Source organism: Emericellopsis cladophorae, assembly GCF_022114955.1.
Source record: "Emericellopsis cladophorae strain MUM 19.33 chromosome Unknown NODE_39_length_213758_cov_118_025819, whole genome shotgun sequence".
NCBI lineage: Eukaryota > Fungi > Ascomycota > Sordariomycetes > Hypocreales > Bionectriaceae > Emericellopsis > Emericellopsis cladophorae.
Window position 1 is genome coordinate 93977 of NW_026250964.1, and position 17567 is coordinate 111543.

General features: G+C 56.3%; 6 protein-coding genes across 6 annotated transcripts; 3 read left to right on the forward strand and 3 right to left on the reverse strand.

Annotated features, from left to right (window-relative positions):
• Window positions 1–68: 68 nt before the first annotated feature.
• On the reverse strand, window positions 69–1778 carry J7T54_000245 (uncharacterized protein; the record flags this gene model as incomplete). Its single annotated transcript, XM_051508050.1, has 1 exon — window positions 69–1778. The coding sequence occupies one exon, from the start codon at window positions 1776–1778 to the stop codon at window positions 69–71; it is 1710 nt and encodes a 569-aa protein (XP_051360801.1).
• Window positions 1779–2095: 317 nt separating this feature from the next.
• J7T54_000246 (uncharacterized protein) lies at window positions 2096–2434 on the forward strand (the record flags this gene model as incomplete). The annotated part of the gene is made up of 1 exon (XM_051508051.1): window positions 2096–2434. One exon carries the CDS (start codon window positions 2096–2098, stop codon window positions 2432–2434), a length of 339 nt encoding a protein of 112 aa, XP_051360802.1.
• A 140-nt stretch (window positions 2435–2574) lies between these two features.
• On the reverse strand, window positions 2575–4443 carry J7T54_000247 (putative transporter-like protein; the record flags this gene model as incomplete). The annotated part of the gene is made up of 1 exon (XM_051508052.1): window positions 2575–4443. One exon carries the CDS (start codon window positions 4441–4443, stop codon window positions 2575–2577), a length of 1869 nt encoding a protein of 622 aa, XP_051360803.1.
• Window positions 4444–7255: 2812 nt separating this feature from the next.
• Window positions 7256–8854, forward strand: J7T54_000248 (serine protease-like protein; the record flags this gene model as incomplete). The annotated part of the gene is made up of 1 exon (XM_051508053.1): window positions 7256–8854. One exon carries the CDS (start codon window positions 7256–7258, stop codon window positions 8852–8854), a length of 1599 nt encoding a protein of 532 aa, XP_051360804.1.
• Window positions 8855–8860: 6 nt separating this feature from the next.
• On the reverse strand, window positions 8861–13206 carry J7T54_000249 (Ankyrin-1; the record flags this gene model as incomplete). Its single annotated transcript, XM_051508054.1, has 4 exons — window positions 8861–8953; window positions 9223–9323; window positions 9393–9553; window positions 10412–13206. The coding sequence occupies 4 exons, from the start codon at window positions 13204–13206 to the stop codon at window positions 8861–8863; spliced, it is 3150 nt and encodes a 1049-aa protein (XP_051360805.1).
• Window positions 13207–15400: 2194 nt separating this feature from the next.
• On the forward strand, window positions 15401–16665 carry J7T54_000250 (uncharacterized protein; the record flags this gene model as incomplete). The annotated part of the gene is made up of 2 exons (XM_051508055.1): window positions 15401–16086; window positions 16308–16665. 2 exons carry the CDS (start codon window positions 15401–15403, stop codon window positions 16663–16665), a joined length of 1044 nt encoding a protein of 347 aa, XP_051360806.1.
• Between the last annotated feature and the right edge of the window lie 902 nt (window positions 16666–17567).

Genomic DNA, 17567 nt, shown 5'->3' on the forward strand with positions numbered 1-17567 from the left:
TCCTGTTTCAAAAAGAGAGAGGGAAAGAGAGAGAGACCTCGGGTTCCCAACGACGAGGGGACAAGCCATCAGTAATAGCTCCCCACATCTTGGCCCCCGGCCTGTCCACCACCACCGCCTCGCCCATGGCCATGTCCACGGCCACGACCGCTCCCATTCCCTCCTCCGCCTCTCCTCTGCGTGTAGCCATCGTTCCCGTGGCGGCCCACGTCGTCTAGTGATCGGTAGTTGAAGCCCCCGCCTGCTCCGCGTCCTCGGCCCCGGCCACCGCGCTGGTTGCCGCCCTTGTTGGCGCCACCGCCGCGGTTCTGATGTCCCCGGCCACCGGCTTTGCCACTTCCGCGGCCGGATGTGTGATGGCCCCTGGTATTATGACCAGCACCGCGACCAGGACCCTGTCGCGACCACTCGCCCCCGCTGGACTCTTCCTCCCGCTGTTTGCGCTTCGAACCGCGGTGTCCGTGATCAGCCCCGCCCTCCGCCTCGATACGTAGCGATACCTTTTCGCCCACGGTGGTCTCGAAGACGATGGCGTCCTCGGCGGACACGGGCGTCCAGCGGTCAATCTTGCTCGCCTCGGCGGGTTTGGCGCCCTTTTTGAGCGCGAGCACGACCATGGGCACGTGGTGGTCGGTATGGTAGGACGCGTCGTGCGGCACGGGTTGGAGTGAGGCGGCCCATATCCTGTCGTGGTGGGTGCCGAACCCCGTGAGCTGCCACTTCATCTTGGCGCCCATGCCGCCGGCCTTTTGGACGAGATGGGCGGGTGTGTTGGGACGCGGGCAGATGAGGATGTTGTTGCCATGAAAGAGCATGTTTCCGTCGCCCCGGCTGGCGGGGATGTTGGCCAGGCGGAGGAGGCGATCCGAGTCCTCCTGGGCGATGATGTAGCTCGTGAAGAAGACGGTCTTTTTGATGACGTAGCGCTTGCGGCCCGGGTCGCGCTGCGCCACGGCATTGTGCGCGTTGATCATGTGCTGGACCTCGGCGATCTCGACGACGGGGTCGAGCGAGCGATTCGTGTCGGCGACCTGAATGACCTCGGCGGCAATGGGCCCGCGGGTGGGCGTTTCGGTTTGGCGACGGTTGTACTCGGCGAGAAAGTCGCGGAAGCCCTTTGTGTGTTTTGGCCGATCCTCGTAGATGCGAATGTCGAGGGCCTGGCTGTAGGTCTCCATGAGGGCGTTGAGGAAGAGCTGCTTAAAGTGCATGGTTGAGACGAAGCGGAGGTTATCCGGGCTGACGACGGGTTTGAGGCCAATCATGTCGAACTCCAACCCTTTTGCCTTGACGATGCGCTTCACCAGCTCGGCGAAGCCACTCTCGGCGCGGCCGGTGAGAAGCACGGTGAAGGCGTCGGGCTGCTTCATGCTCAGCCGGACGAGGTCGACGATTTTGTCGTTCCACCATCCTTCCCACGCGCGGGGCTCCTCCTTGTCGATGCCTTCGCCGGTGGCGGTGAGGATGCGGGCATCATGCCACCAACCGCCGTTGGCGAGGGTGTCTTGGCTCGTGAGGATGCCAATCGTGGGACCCTGCCAGAGGGACGGGTTGGGAAGGGGGGTCTTGAAGAGGGTGTTGTCGAAGTCGTAGACGTGGAGGGACTTGATCCGGGAGACGGGCGGGAGGGTCTGTGACGGCGGTAGGACGGACCAGCGCGAGAGGCTTGTGCGTGTGAATGGAGCTGGCTCTTGTTGTTGCTGAGGTGACTGGTTCGTGGAGGCGGCGTTGGCGTAGGAGGACGTCGATCCGTTGAGCACGGCGTATGCGGACGCCATTGTGGCGGAACACGGTGGGAGAGATCGAAGAATGGGTCGTCGAGCTGTTCTGGGGATCATATAAGAGCGACTGACATGGTGAGGCGAGCGAGAGTGGCCGTTGGTGCCTGGTGTTCAGGCTGAGGTGAAGCTGAGGCGACGAGATGGATGGGTGGACAATGATCGCGCGTCACAAGGGAAAAGTTGGGGATCCACTTGGTCAGTGAAATGATTTGCATACCCGGAAGCTGCCATCCGAACCTCTCCAAGCGTCCTGGACTCGGCGTGCTTCTGCCAGTTGACTGCTCATCTCAGATCCGACCACCAAACTCAACGCCATGTCCACCGCAGCAGTCCGCTTCATTAGCTCGAAAAGCTCTGCAATCGGAAATGTCCATCTCCAGCTATTTGTCAAGCCCAACGCGAATGCCGCACGCGAGGGTATCGTCAGCATCACGCCATCTGCCATCCATCTCGCCATTGCCGCCCAGCCCAAGGACGGCGAAGCCAATAAGGCTGTCATCCAACTGCTCAGCGATGTGCTCGGGGTGCCCAAGTCACGTCTCCATCTCCGTCGCGGCCTCAAGTCCAAGGAGAAGACGGTGACTCTGGACATTGCGACAGAGGACAGCGTCACAAGCATACTGGACATGCTACGCAAGGCGTCTGCTTCGTGATGATGACCTTGTTAGTAAAGTTAATCTTTGCATACAGGAAGGAAACGATCTGACAATCGTTACCCCGACAGCCGAATTTCAATGGTATCCAAACCTCCCAAACGCCATGCTATGTGTATGTATGCGCGCACACGTGAAGCTCAATCCTCCTTGCTGCCAACAGCAGCCACCGCCTCACTCTCTCCGACAGTCTTCTCTGAAAAATCCTCCTGCTGCTGTTGTTGCTGCCGTTCCGCCCTCTTCTCCAGCTTGGCCGCCCAGCGCGCCCTCTTGGCGTCGATGCGCTCCTGCTCCTCGCGCAACTGCTTGATCACCCTGCTCCTGGCGCGGATCTTGTGTCCGTAGCGCCAGAAGACAAAAGGGATGGGAATCATAACTACCTCGAGCAGCCCGAGCAGCGTGCCGGCCCATTGCGGCGTGAGCGCCTCGTACATCTTGGGCCCCGCGAGCGGCAGCGTGCCGCCAAAGACGGAGCGGACGACGGCGTTGCCGGCCAGCGCGCTGGCGGAGAAGATGCCGTAGGCGCCGGCGAGGTAGTTGGCGCCATAAATAAAACAGAGTGTGTTGCCCATGGCAAAGGGGATCCCCATGGCGATGGGGATGGCCCAGTGGATGCTGGTGGGCAGGCAGGTCCAGGAGAAGGCCAGCTGGCCGACGGCGGTGAGGATGGCGGCAATGGCCATGACGAGGGCGGTGGCCTCGGGGGCGACCTTGCCGGTGCGCGGGTCGCGGGGCTGCCAGGGGGCGTTGATGAGGCGGCGCATGAGGGGCTCGCTGAAGATGGCGAGGAGGGTGCCAATGCCAATGCCGACAAAGGCGAGGCCGGCGAGGCCCGGGGCCCAGCCGCGGTGCTGGCTGAAGACGATGGGGTAGGCGACGAAGCAGAGGTAGAGGATGCCGTAGACGAGCGAGACCCAGAGGTTCATGAACCAGAGGATGGGCTCGGTGGCGGCCAGGACAAAGGGCCGCGACAGGTTGGTCTTGAGGAGGTCCCAGGTCGACACGCGCTGGTCAAACTGGCACCAGTACCGGTCGTCGCCCGTCTCTTTCCGGAGGCGCGCGGTCTTGCGCTTGAGGACGGTGGGCGCGTAGGTCTCCTTGCAGGTGGCCATCATGACGATGCCGGCGCCGCCGCCGGCGAGGATGATCCAGTTGCTCCAGCGCCAGCCCAGGCTCTGGAAGACGAAGCCGCCAATGATGCCGCCGGTGCTGGGGGCGTTCATGGGGGCGATGGACCAGATGGAGAGGGTGAAGGCGAGGTAGTCTGGGTGGGCGAGGTCGACGACGGTGCCGGGGGAGCTGGCGATCATGACGGAGCCAAAGAAGGCGCAGAAGAAGCGGGCGGCGAGGATGGTGGCAAAGTTCTGCGCGACGCCCGAGGGCACGACGAGGACGGCCCAGATGACCAGGCAGACGAGGTAGACGATGCGGCGGCCGAACAGCTCGCTCATGGGGGCGAGGACGACGCTGCCGCAGGCGAGACCGAGCAGGTAGGTCGTCATGCCGAGGGTGGTGACGGTCGTCGAGGTGCCAAACTCGGCCATGAGGCCGGGAGAAGAGGAGGTGTAGCTCGTCGAATAGAGGACGACGACCCAGCCGGTGTAGGCGACGCAGAAGAGCACCCAGACCCTGTACCACAGGGGCCAGTGGCGCGGGCTCTCGGGGTCGTTGTCCTCGAAGATGACCTCGAAATCGGGTGCTCGGCTGGCGATGCTGGTCGCTGCGCTGGCGGCGGTGCGGGTGTGGGTGATGCCCCGGCCATGTTGGTCTTCGGCGTCATCTTCGTCGTCCGAGTCGGCGTGCAGCAGCGTCGGGTCCGGGGTGAGGGCTTGTTCAAGGTTCTCGAGGTAGTCCGTGCCGTCGATGCGACGCTGGGCGTGGGAGCGGGCCGAGCGGTGTGACTGGCTGGTGCGGATGGGCTGCAGACGCGGGCTGGAGGGATCGGAGGAGGAGGAGATGGTGAGGGCGGTCTCTGCGCTGCGCGAGTCTGCCTTTTCGAGGTCGACCATGATGTCTGTGAGAAATAGTACGGTCTGTCTTGAGAGGATGGTCCTAATGGCACGCCTTTGCCGAGGTACGAGACATGGCACGTCGTCTGAGACGAGAGAAGGACAGCCAAACGTTTACTGAAGACAGACAGGCAGACAGGCAGACAGGCAGACAAATATAGGCACAGCTCAAGGACACGAGCTCGACGAAAGTCACGTCACGTCGGGACCCGGTGAATTAAAAAAGGTGCCCGAGACGAGAAAGAAGTTTTATTACAAGGGCGCAGAAGGATCCGGTGTCGACACTCGAGCGTTCCCATTTATTAGTTGTGGTTTCCCCACCGGTCCGGCGGCTTTAACCCGGAGGCTCCAGTGAAATCGAACTTGCAGGCTGGGCAGTGGGCGCTGGAGAAGCGATCAATTGACAAATCTTGGCCAGCGCGAACCCACAAGGTGGTGCCTGGTCAGGCTAATCTCTCCAAGCGGCGGCGGGCAGTCGGGTCTCGGGAATGAGACGAGTAGGTCATGAGCAGTTGTGTGTCTCCTCTTCTTCATTTGTGCTGCGCGCGCACCTTTCGATGAATGAGTCGATGCTTCTCATACCGTGCCACAGCTGACATTTAATTTCGAGAAAAACGTCCAGAAGATTCGTCATGGTTGTACTTGTCTAGGTCACGATGCTGTGCGCCAGAGTACAGCATTCGCACCGGTGCGGCGAGACCCATTTCAATGTCCGTAGACATCACGGACTGGCTGGGGCTAGGCTAGTCCCCACTCATCACGAAATTCTGCTCGTCCAACCAATGGTCAGACAGTCTCCCAGGCTGTGCGCGCGGGATTCGGCGCTGCTCCATAGGCAATATTCCGACAGCGTTTCCAAAGTCCACAGCTGCCCAGCTGCTGATGGCCAGTGCATCGTGTTTTCTTCCCAACCGTGTCACAAGTACGTACACAAAGTACCACGCAGGTGCCGCCTCGAGGCTTGAGAATCAATTGAGCGCGCGATCAGTATCAAAGCTTCTCAGTGGCTTGTCCCGAGGCGATGTCTCTTCGATGCAGCTGCTCCACGCAGTCGTACCGAGGTCGGGTGTGGATCTAGGCAGAGCGAAAGCGGGGAGCGTCAAGAGGCGGTCTCCGGCATCGCATCGGACGACAATGCGGCACGGAGGCCGAAGTGGAGTCGAATCGGCCCCATCCGGCCCCATCCGGTCCCGTGACCACAGGATCACTCAACTTGGCAGTCCGCATCGCTCTTCTTCTTGGTCATCTTGCCCTAAGATTTACCGTCGTAGCCAGTTCTGTGACGAGAGTGCAGTATGGACAAGTAGCGACTATTTGTGGCCGACTTTGTGGTGATAGGTTCATTCTGGCAATGACGGTATCGTCGGACCGTCGGTCGAAACACTTGGTGCGGCAGGTGAGTCTTCGTGATAGTGCCGGCAAAGACAGAGATCGCACTGATCATTGATGATGCCCGGGAGGTTGGCCAGAAGCGATTGTGTTGGCTAGGTAAGAACACGGGCTAGTGCTAAACACATCTTTGCGAACCGAACTGGGATTGTGAACACTGTTTGTAGATGCTAGAAAGTTATCTAATAAGAAATAAATAAAACAAGATGCCGCTTTGGAAATTACCATGACCTTGAATAAAGGGCAGATTTGGCTTGTTTCAGTAACTGAGCGTGAAAGGAGACAAAAAATGCCAGACTGATTGGTCTAGTTGCTGTGCAAGCCGCGTCGGGGAGCCGTCAGAGTACGTCTGGCCATCCCCAGGCCTACGAGACAACCTGTAGCATTTCGACACGGATGCCCATCATGTTTAGTATCCTTCGAAGAGGAATGGCTTTCCAGAGGAACTAAATTTACTAACGGGCCCGTCCTTCTGCTGTTCTGTCTGCTTCCTCGAATCCAGGGCCTTTCCTGTCGTCGTCTGCCCCCTTTGGCTTCTGTTCCTCCCCTGAGATATCAAGAGTATCGTTGAAAGCTATAAACTCAGAAGTCAAAATGGACACTGAAACCCATGAGTGACCACAGAAGTACATTTAATTTCGTTCACTAGGCCCCTCCAGTGAAACTGGCAGCGTATTCCTGGTCAGGCGGAGGAACTCGAGTACTCTCCACCAGACCGTCCTCTGGCTGCTAACCACGCCTATCAGAACGAGCGCGATGCGGAAGGGCAGAGCAACAATCTCCTGGTAGACCTGTTGCTTGGCATTCACAACGCTGTGGCTGTGAATCCAGTCAAAGGACAGCCAGCATGCAACGGAACGCGACGGCAACCGTGAGGTTGTAGCAACTGCGACGATCACCTGCAAGCCTCCAGGAAAGCCTCAAAGTAAGAAAGTCTGTATTTCCATGAAAGCTACAGTGTTTATTTCATCAAGGAAAAAAGAATTTCATGGCGGGACCGGAATCTGGATCCTCGTTTAGCCTCTACCACACCGCCTATGGCCCGGTCCTAGTGCCCGTCACTCCAAAAGATCGATCCTGCACAACACCATGCACATTTTAGGGTACTTTTGACGTCTTGCACAGTCCTGTATTAGTAAACATCGTGATGGTCCGGCTACACGGCCTGATACTTGCCTAAATCGGAAGGTTGATAACGGCGATATGGGTGCCTCCAGCCAATGACATGAATCACACGACCGGCCAGCGTTGACGTTACATGAGACTGGACCCGTGCGGAGTATTGGTATCTTTGTTCGCCTCCAGGTCACGTATATAACGAGCCTCATCGAGGGCTCTGCGCAAAGCGAGCGCAATCGCCTTCAAATACTCAACTCCCAGACATCGCAAGTCCAGTGACCCCAGTCGCATCACCAGGGGCAACATGCGTGCCATCGTAGCAGCACTGGTGTTCCCGGCAGTGTACGCGCTGCAGGGACTGCCTATCCCCTTTAGCAAGCTGGCTCAGCAATCCTCCTCTTCCGCACGCCTGCTGTCGAGGGCGGCAGTGGATGCCTCGTACCCCGAATACAACCTCTCCGTGCCCATTGACCATTTCCACAACGACTCGAGGTACGAGCCACACTCGGACGGCACATTCAACCTCCGATACTGGTTCGACGCGCAGTACTACAAGCCAGGCGGACCCGTTTTTGTCCTCGGCGCAGGCGAGACGAGTGGCGAGGGCCGCCTCCCCTTTCTGCAAAAGGGCATCGTGCACCAAGTAGCCAAGGCCACAAACGGTATCGGTATCATCCTCGAGCACCGCTACTACGGCAGCAGCGTCCCCACGCCCGACTTTGAGACGGAGAGCCTTCGCTTCCTGACGACGGAGCAGGCGCTGGCCGACACGGCCTACTTTGCCAAGAACGTGCAGTTTGAGGGTCTGGAGGACGTGGATTTCAGCCCAGACAAGGTGCCGTGGATTGCCTATGGCGGTTCCTACGCAGGCGCCTTTGTGGCCTTTCTGCGCATCGTCTACCCGGACATCTTCTTCGCGGCCATCTCCTCGTCCGGCGTGCCTGCGGCCATCTGGGACTACTGGGAGTACTACGAGGCCGCGAGGCTCTTTGGCCCCGGCGAATGTGGCGAGACGCAGGGGAAGTTGATCAACGTGGTCGACAACATCTTGATGAACAAGGAGAATGCCGAGTACGTCGACTCACTCAAGCAGCTCTTTGGCATGGGACACGTCAGAAACGATGCGGATTTCGCCGCGTCGGTCGCGGGAGATATCGCCGCCCTGCAGAGCTATAACTGGGACCCTGCTATCAGCACTGATGCTTTCTTCCGTTACTGCGAGACCATCTCCTCCTCCGAGAACATGTACCCAGACCTAGAGGAGGAGCGTGCCACCGTCGAGGAGCTCCTGAAGGCGACAGGCTACGAGGAGCAGTTGGACCCTCTTGTCGACCGCATGCTCAACTTTGTAGGGTACCAGCGTCCGAGCAATGCTGCTGCCGCCGCCCGGTCCAAGGACGACTACGAGACCACGTCCGACGAGTCGTTCTATGTCCAAGCAGATCTCTCGCAGACGTGGCGTCTCTGGCCGTACCAGGTGTGCACTGAGTGGGGATTCCTCCAGACAGGATCTGGCGTTCCTGACGATATCCTCCCCATGGTTTCGCGCCTCGTCGACCTGGAGTACTCGACCGAGATCTGCCGCTCGGCCTTCAACATATCAGAGCCGGCCGACACGGACCGCATCAACAAGTTTGGAGGCTTCGACGCTTCGTATCCGCGTCTCGCGTGGTTGGATGGCGAATGGGATCCGTGGCGCGCAGCGGGTGTGCATGCACTGTCCCAGGACAGGCGTGAATCGACGCCGAGTGAGCCCTTGATCTTGATTGACGATGCTGTACACCACTGGGACGAGAATGGTGTGTTCTGCAACGAGACACGACCGGGAGTGCCGCCTCGGGCTGTCAAGGACGCGCAGCGGGCCATCCGCTCGTTTGTCAAGGCGTGGTTGGAGGAGTGGTAGGACGGATCACGGAGCCCAGTCGTGAATCTCAGGAGCAGCCTGGAGAATTCGCGACGTGTGACAGCACTCACTGCCCATAGCCATCATCATAGTCTTGAACTGCAGAATTTCTGTACACAGGTCCGTCTGGTATGGCCCTTTCATCCAGGCTGGCTGTTGGATCCTTGGTTGGCTTTGCGTGACCTGAGTACCCGCGCGATTGCATCGGAACGTAAACGAACTTCGTGTGACCTGAGTACCCGCTCGATTGTATCAGAAGATGCATGAAGGGCCTGCGCCTTTGGCGTCCGCCCTTTATGGTTTTCTTGCGTAATACATGCTCCCTTTTCGACCAGTACCCTGACCGTAGCAAGCTTCTGGCAACTTACGGCTAACATGAGCGGTGTATCACCTTCGCAGTTCTGCCACTCGATATTGGCTCCATGCTCAAGCAGCAGCAGCACAATTTGGTCGTATCCATACCGTGCAGCTTGCGAAAGAGGGGTCATTCCCTCCGCATTGGTCGACTCAATATCGGCCCCTTTTTCGAACAATATACGCACTGCACACTCGTTTCCAGTCGTCACGGCCAACGAGAGCGGCGTGCAACCCCCGCGGTCCTTGGACTCAATATCCGAGCCTGCGTCAAGCAAGTCACGCACTGATAGCTCTGTTCCGGACAGGGCGGCCTCAGAGAGTGCCGTTCGTTGTGCGTCGTCCCTGGCATCTGTATCAGCCCCTCGTTCAAGCAGTAGATGTAATGCAGACGTGTTTATTTGTTGTGCAGCCCAGAAAAGCGGCCTCTGGCCACGATCATTCATAGACTCCATGTCGACCCCTGAGTCCAGCAACAAACGAATTCCGACCTCTTTTCCACCTCTTGCCGCCCAGGAAAGTGGCGTATGGCCAAAGTCGTCCCTTGGCTCGGTGTTGACCCCTAGCGCAAGCAGGAAACAAATACCGGCTTCATTGCCACCTTCTGCAGCCCAGGAAAGCGGCGTCCGACCGTTGCGGTCCCTGGATTCAACACTGGCTTTGCGATCGAGTAAGTAGCGCACCCAAGGCTCATCGAAAGGCCGCTGGAAGGCATGGGATAGGAATGTCAAGCCCTCGTCATCTCTCGAATCAACTGCGAGACCACCCTTTATAAGTAGTTTTGCGAGAGGGATCTGGCGCGGACTCTTCGAGACATGGTGTAGAAAGTGAAAATTTCCATCTGGGTAGACGTTGGTGTCGACGTTCGAGTCGAGGCGCACGCCATGCCCAAGCAGCAGCTGCGCAGCTGATAGGCAGTTATTTTGTAAAGCGAGTACCAGCGTGCTTTTGTTGTAGTCGCTTTTATAGTCGGTAACCGCACCCGTAGCAACCAACCAGCGAGCCATCTCATCACAGCCCCACCTAACTGCTGAGCGCAGATGTCTTTCATGGACGACGAGGCCCTTCATATAGAGCCACTGAACCATATCCAAATATCCTTTTTTACATGCCACATGTATAGGATCGGCCACTTCGTTGTTAGGTCTCTGCCAGTGCCCATTGGCCCATAGGGTATCTCTTCCAGCGTCCATTAGCATTGACATGATTTCTTTGTCCTTATTGGCCGCGGCGGCCGTAACCGGGAAGTCACCGCTCCGTTGCGAAACAGCGATGTTCGGGTGATCTTCGAGCCTGACTCGGACGAGCGCAGGATACCTCTGTTTTACGAGGATGTATAGGAGATCTGCATCGGTAGAGTATTGCCGTCCCCGGAATCCGTGGCAGATATCGGAGCAGGAGATCCAACACTGGACAGGAAAGTCGTCCATAAATGGTCCTTGGGGTGCAAGGTCTGAAGCGGCGTTGGCGTGGTATAAAACACTGTCCACGGCGTACTCGAGGAAGGGACACGCGCCCCTGACGCGGCTTTCATGCTGGAGGCGATCTTTCCGCGTCAGAAGGTTTAAGGTAGTCCCTTCGAGAGTGACTCTAACCTCTTGATGGCGAAAATATGATAGACAGCATGATTTAAGTCTATCATGGCTTCGAGCTTCCAAGTCGGCTCCAAGCTCGGGCCATATGGAGAGAAGACCATCGTCCCGGGCAAGAAAATCCCGCACCGACTCGTGGATAAACTGCACGGCGGGGTTCTCTTTGTCTTTGGTGATCTCTGCGAGCCCCTTGGTGTAGCTGATGACGCATCCATTGAAGCGTGTCGCGGCGCCCGGGGCGTTCACGTTCGGCATCTCTGGGTCCCCCTTACTTTCCAACAACAGCCCAGCCCACATGGCATGATAGAACTCCTCAGGCCGCAGTGGTCTCTGTGCATAAAGGATCCACATGATAGATAGGCGCAGTTCTTCCATATTCTCTTGGTCCCTCGTCAAAAGCTTTCTGAACAGCTCGCTCAAACCAGTAGGCACCTCCTCTAGCTTCTTTCGAAGTCGCAATCCTCCGCCGCCGCCCTCCTTATTTAGTATTCTCACCACCAAAAAGACCCAGAGGAAAACGCCGGCAGCCTTTTCGAGCATCACCGATTTCAACTCGTTCTTGAGTGCAGGATCCTGAATCCAAAGGCGGTTGTCAATGTACTTGTTCAAGTCGGCCGTGTGACCCGGTTGATTCTCCAATATCACTCGGATTCCATTGCGAATGTCGATATACGGGTAGTGCCGGCTAGAGAAGCATACCAAAAGGAATGTGTTGCGTGCAAGACACCTTTGGGCGACATCTTCGAGAAATTCCAGCATGTCCGTCATCTGCTGTTCATCGCACTCGTCGAGAGCATCGACGAAGAAAGTCAGGTTTTCCTCCTCGAGCGAGACCACAGCGTCTCGGATGAGCTCTTTGAGAGCGTTCACTGGCGGACAACATTTTTCGTCTCGAGGAACCAATTCTGTATTGTCAAGGATGTGCTGAAGATGGGGAAAGCCCTGGAGGATTTGCAGAAGCAGAGAGCGGTACATGCCAGAGACCGTTTTCTCGAGCGTGTCGCCTCGGGCGTGGAAGAAGAAAGCAATAGTCAAGATTTTATCAGACTGGTCCCGCTTCTTTGACATGGAGTAGAGAAACTTCATGAGAGTAGACTTCCCGGCGCCTGGCTTGCCTCGTATCCACAAGAGGCCAAGATGGCTCGGCCGTTTGCCATGATCAAGCCAGTCCTGGTACACGGGGGAATCCAGAAACCAGTGGCAGGTCTGTTCATCATTCTCGCGAATGTCAAATTTGCGTGAATGCATCTGCTGGAACCTCAGGGATTCCAGTAATCGGCGCCGATGGTCCGCATTCATATCCGTGTCCACAGGAACAGGACGATGAGTTGAGTTGGGCGGCCCCGTCTTCATCTCTATTGCGGTTAAATTCTGCAAGAGACACCGTGCGTAGGCTGCAGCATTGGCAGCCGCGTATCTCTGCCACTCTTTGGACTTGTGAGAGTCGGAGTAGTCGCAAATGCCTCGGATAGGAAGACAAGCGAGGACATCCATCAAGCCTGCTGCTTCCATCTCGAAGCAGAGGATGTCAAACTCCTGCGCGAGTTCATCACGACGTATCGCATCTGTCGTGAGCTGGTTGCTTGACGCAATGCCGCCGTAATGAATCCTGGGTTCCTGGGAGGGTCGGGTGTTTCTCACCTTGAGCATGGACTGGTCGCATTCGTCACAATCGGGTCCCGGAGACACGTGAACATAGTCTGCTAGGAAAAGTTGGTCAGGAGTCCCAGGGTGTTGGTAGTCAGGGAGATTCTTCATCCTTTCCAGGGCGACTGCAGCAACGTTGACGGGTTCTGCTTCATGCGAGGCTCGAAGTTTCGTGATGGCCCTGCACAGGGATGCGCCAGGCATCTTGGGGACTGCCGCTCTTTGTATTTTGCCTCCGGTCCGGGCCTTCCCTAAATCAATATTCATGACTCTTGTCCCTACTACAACATCGCCCAGGCGGACATCCATTTTGCTGGGGACGCCACCGCCAACGCCGACCATGAGGCCTTGGCGGATAGATGGAAAGGTCCGGAGCAGGTCAGCCAGGACGTGGGCGGCGTTGATTAGACCATATTCATTGGAGGGCAAGCCCGCAATCACAATATTGTGGTCCCGAATGCTGCCCAGCACGTAGGAGTTTTTATCATTCGCAGGCTTGAGTAGCTCCCGGTGCTTTTTGTCCAGCACTGCGATGGCCGCAGCCATCTCGATATGCAGTGCACATATCCAGGCGATCGTGTAGTGCTCATGATTCAGAGCGCCTGTCTTGTCGTGCTGCTCGTACAATGTCTTTTGCCTCTTCGCAGAGGGAGAACGGACTGCGGCATCGGTACCGGAATGGACTCGACAGGCTGCGCGGTCATTCTTGGCCGACCGACTGTCGGGCGGCGTGCTCTGCAGATCTCCGACAACACTCATAGTTGTTCCGAGTGAAGTAAGCTAGCTATGGCTGGCGAGGGATTGCCAGCCTTTGAGTTGAGGTGAGAACGATGGTTTGAACATGAATACTCTGGAGCTTGGAAGTGTAAGATGATGGCAACAAGCGAGATCAACGAATTTGAAAGTAGATGCAGTTCAAATGGCGGTGGCCGTGGTACGGGCCTACTCTTTCCCTGACAAAAGTGTACTTTTCTTCAGTAATCAGAACGTTGCGAGACAGCACAGCTCCTTCTGCACCTCCTCATGCATAAAACTGCCTGAGGAATCAATCATAGTCCAGGTTGGCGCGCCCTCTCGCCAAACCATTGCCGCCCAATCATCATGCACAAGGTCCTGTTCGTAGGCGGCAAGGCGCTCTCGTGGAAACCGTGGTGGCATGGCCACCATGTCATGGCACCAAACAGGCCAAGCGTTCTCAAAGTACAACGCAATGTGATAGCGGAAAGGCAAGGCAGGCTTGGGGCATCTACCAAGAGGCTGGGCTAGGAGATGGTGATAGCGCATCGCGAGTCTGTGACCAGTTGCATGCAACGACATAGTCTTGTCTGCATTTTGAGACATGCGAGTGCACCTTGGCCTCAATCGTATCACTGTCCTCATGTTTTACGCGCTATCTGACGCTGTTGACGTCCTAGCGAGTAGGCTGATGGGCCTGGGAGCCTTGTGTTCATCTAACTTGGCATGCTGCATGGCGCGCTGACTTTGCAGCCGCCTGCAGGAAGCTTGGCCCTTGAGACCATGGAATCCCGGGGCACCTTGGCTGTTTGTTGTCTTTTCCTCGCGAAGGCGACTCTCTGTCCGCCTGTCCTGCTCTTGTCATTCACGTTGCCGTTGATAACTTGATATAATGGGTGACTCTGCCAGCCATCCATGATGAGGTCGAATTGGACTACACGGATTTTCCGCCCGCCACGCGACTGTAGTCAACTAGACGTGGCCACACAAGTTACACCACACGATTTTGGGCATCGCGCAGACCCGATCATAAACTGTATCAATGCTGTGGAACGTAAAGTGTCCGGGGTATATACGCGAGAGTGACTACATGATCAACGAAGCTCTACAAGGGCAGCATCTGGATGCTGCCCTTTTGAAAATGCCTGGCAGGCTGACAACCCATCACACAATGGCCATTTCCAAGTCCTGCGCATCTGTACAATGAGTGTCGAGGACTCGAGCCCTTGGGGATACTCGTCTACTGTCCGCAGTCCCAGAAACTCGGGGGCGCCGTTACTTGAATTATTCCGGCCATCAGAACGGTTCTGCTGGTCGTTGTGAAAGGGTCCAGTTCCCAAGCGGTGGGCATAAATATAAATGAGCCTCACACTTCGCCCAGCCATGCCGACGTATCCAATCAATCCAATCCACTCAAGTGACCCAACCATGGCTGTCACATCTGCAGCCCAGAGATCCCAGAGTCCCAGACCGTCCAGACCGTCCTGCGAGGTGTCTGGATCAGCCCAGGCGTCTTCCACTTGAGCCACGGCCCTTCAATTGACACACCAGCTAAAACATAAAGTTGGCATTATTGAAGGATCTATTCTCAATTACGCTAGATTTCAATTTGGCGTACACCGAAGTGTTGCGAGCCAGGTTCCCGGCCTTTGGTGCGGCTCACTCTCGAGATCACAAGCGCAAAACGGCAGTCTCGACTCTCCGCCCGTCGTGTGTGTACTTGGTGGTTGACACATTGGCAGTTGTTGACCTACTATCCCACCGTACCCGTCCGCTAAAAGACAATATTGATTCTCCTAAAGCAGCGTTGCCGAAAGCTTTCCCCAGCTTTACATTCCAGTCAAGCGTGACTCTCTTGGCGGGGTTGACTACGCTCGCGTGGTAGATGAGCTGAGTGAAGGTTTACCTCGAGTTTGTTCGCACTACGGACACGTAATTTTGGAAAGCCAGAACAGATGGCTGCGGCGAGAGTTCAAGTTAGCTGCTGATAACACTTACATGACACTCCACTACTTTGAAGAGGCATAATTATCACACAAACCAGCAACATAAATAGCCAGTGCTTGCATCCAAGTATCTACTTTCCAGTCTCTCTCAGCCAACACGCTTGATGCCCATATCCGCGTCCCACCTATCGACCTCTTCCATTGGCTGCAGCACTTGCTATCTTCTCCATTGATTGACTCAAAGTCATCTATACCTATCTCTTCCGGAGAAGATGAAGTTTAACACATTGGTTGTCCTATCAGGACTGTTCCTGGCTAGCCTCCTCGGTCGTGTGGCAGCTACCGGGACCTGTTCGGGTGCGGATGCTACGACCTGCAACTGTCCCAACACTGCTGTCAAGAGATACCAGGCGCGGTCGTACACCTACCCAGAGTCTCTGTTTCCTCGCACAGGCGAATCATGCCCTGATGGCACACCCAGCTGCTGCACTGAATATGGACCTGGACCACTGAAAGTGTCAGAAGACACGAGCCAAGCTGATCTTCAATGCGGCAAGAAATTCGGCGACGATCAGCAGGATGTCACCAACGGCGTCACTTACACGATCAAGGACTGCCCCGCCAATGGAGATTATGCCGGGAAGAAATGCCTTCATGTTGCCATCAGCCCTGCGGCAGGCGCGCAGGTGACGGACATCCACTTGCAAGTGGATGATGCCCCGATTACGCTCAACAAGAAGCTGGGGACTTGGGCCTTTAACAAATACTGCACCACCGACCCAACTGAGTGTTGGGTCCCGACCGACAGCATCATTGCTACGTTCCCGTACCCCAAGCCATCGTCCCTTTGCGACCGCACAATCTATGTTGCAGTTGGCGTTTCTATTTCTACGGGAGGCACTGACACGGCAACCTGCTTCAACAAGGGGACAACCATCGGCTCCGGGAACTGGTTCATGTACGTCGAGCTAAGCCTCGAGTGCCCACAGATTTGCCTCGAGAACTGTTGCTGCCCTCCGCGCCACCTCCTACCCACACCTGCGAAATTGGCACCGCATTCGGCCATGGTGATGAATTCAAAAACCCAAACGGCAATCCTTTCGGGCCGGCTGTGTGCAAGGCCAATCGTTGGGGTTGGTACTTCACTCCCTCCAAAGCTACATTGAGCTCGGGCATCAGTGGAACACTGATTGTCGGTGCTGGTGGCAACGACGTCGACAAAGGAGTCCCTGTTGGCACCTGGTCAGCTAAAATTATTGGTTCCCAGTTCAGCTTTGAGTATGAGTTGTACGATGACGATACTCTTGGACATTTCGATCTGTCCTCGGTACATGTCTATGCTTCGTGCGAATCGCCCACAACGTGTGCCCCCGGACGGTTTACATTCAAGGACGACAATCTGATTGGTGACTCGGACACTTCGTACTCCAAGGACTTTGCCATTGATGGCACATGCTCGACTTACTATCTTATCTTCCACGCCACGGCCAACAAGCAGCTCCCTTTGAGTGAGTCCTGCCCGTCGGCAGTGTCGTAAAAAGTCATCTTGCAGAACGTGAATACCGGTGGTTGTTACGATCTTTGAAACATCAGTCCTATTTATAAGGTGAGAGTTTGCGCTGACTGAAAAAAAAAAAAAAAAAAAAAAGGTTTTCTTGATCACGCTAAATATCGTGAATTTCGAGGCAAGGTTGGATAGTAAGTCATTACGTGGTAATTAATTGATCTGCCTTCTTTGAGCTAGACTTCATCGTAAATCATTGTCTGATCGTCGTCGACCTGTGCCCGGCAGTTCGTCTTGAAAGGCTTGGAGCGACAGCTCGACTACCATGGAGATACGCGCTTCAAGGGAAATATTCCCTGTTCCCACGAGCGCTGAGCGTCTGATCTGCTCCCCAAAATGCAGCCTTGGCCAGGGCCAAGGTTCAAGGAGCGGCCCATGGCTGCATCGTTCTTGGGACCTTGCTTCTGGGCTGTGTCCAGTGTGATGCATATGGAGGGCTCGCAAGGTCCACCCAGGGCATCCTTCTGTCAGTTTTCTCAAGTCTCTTGGGTTTCGGACGGCAACTCGAAGACCTGACTTTGCGAATGAGTGTACAGTACCCAGTCAGCCTTGCATTCAGCAATCCATGCCCAAGAGCACTATTATCCCACCCCCCAACCTCCCCCCAACAACTTGGAAGGCGACAACGGATTGTGCGAGCACGCCCGGCGTCTCCGAGTCAACAACCCAGACAGGTCAACACCGGGTCAACACCGGCGGCAGTCGAAGAGTAAGGCTCGAACCGTGTCGATGGGCTCTTTTGCCCACTCACCAGTTAGCAGCACACAGTCGTTGTCTTCCTTGCCCTAAGAAACAGACAATGATCCTCCAAGACGACGGGAATGCGGTGCAGCAGAGCCACCACGCACACCAGAGCCTCTCCAACCCACCATTTC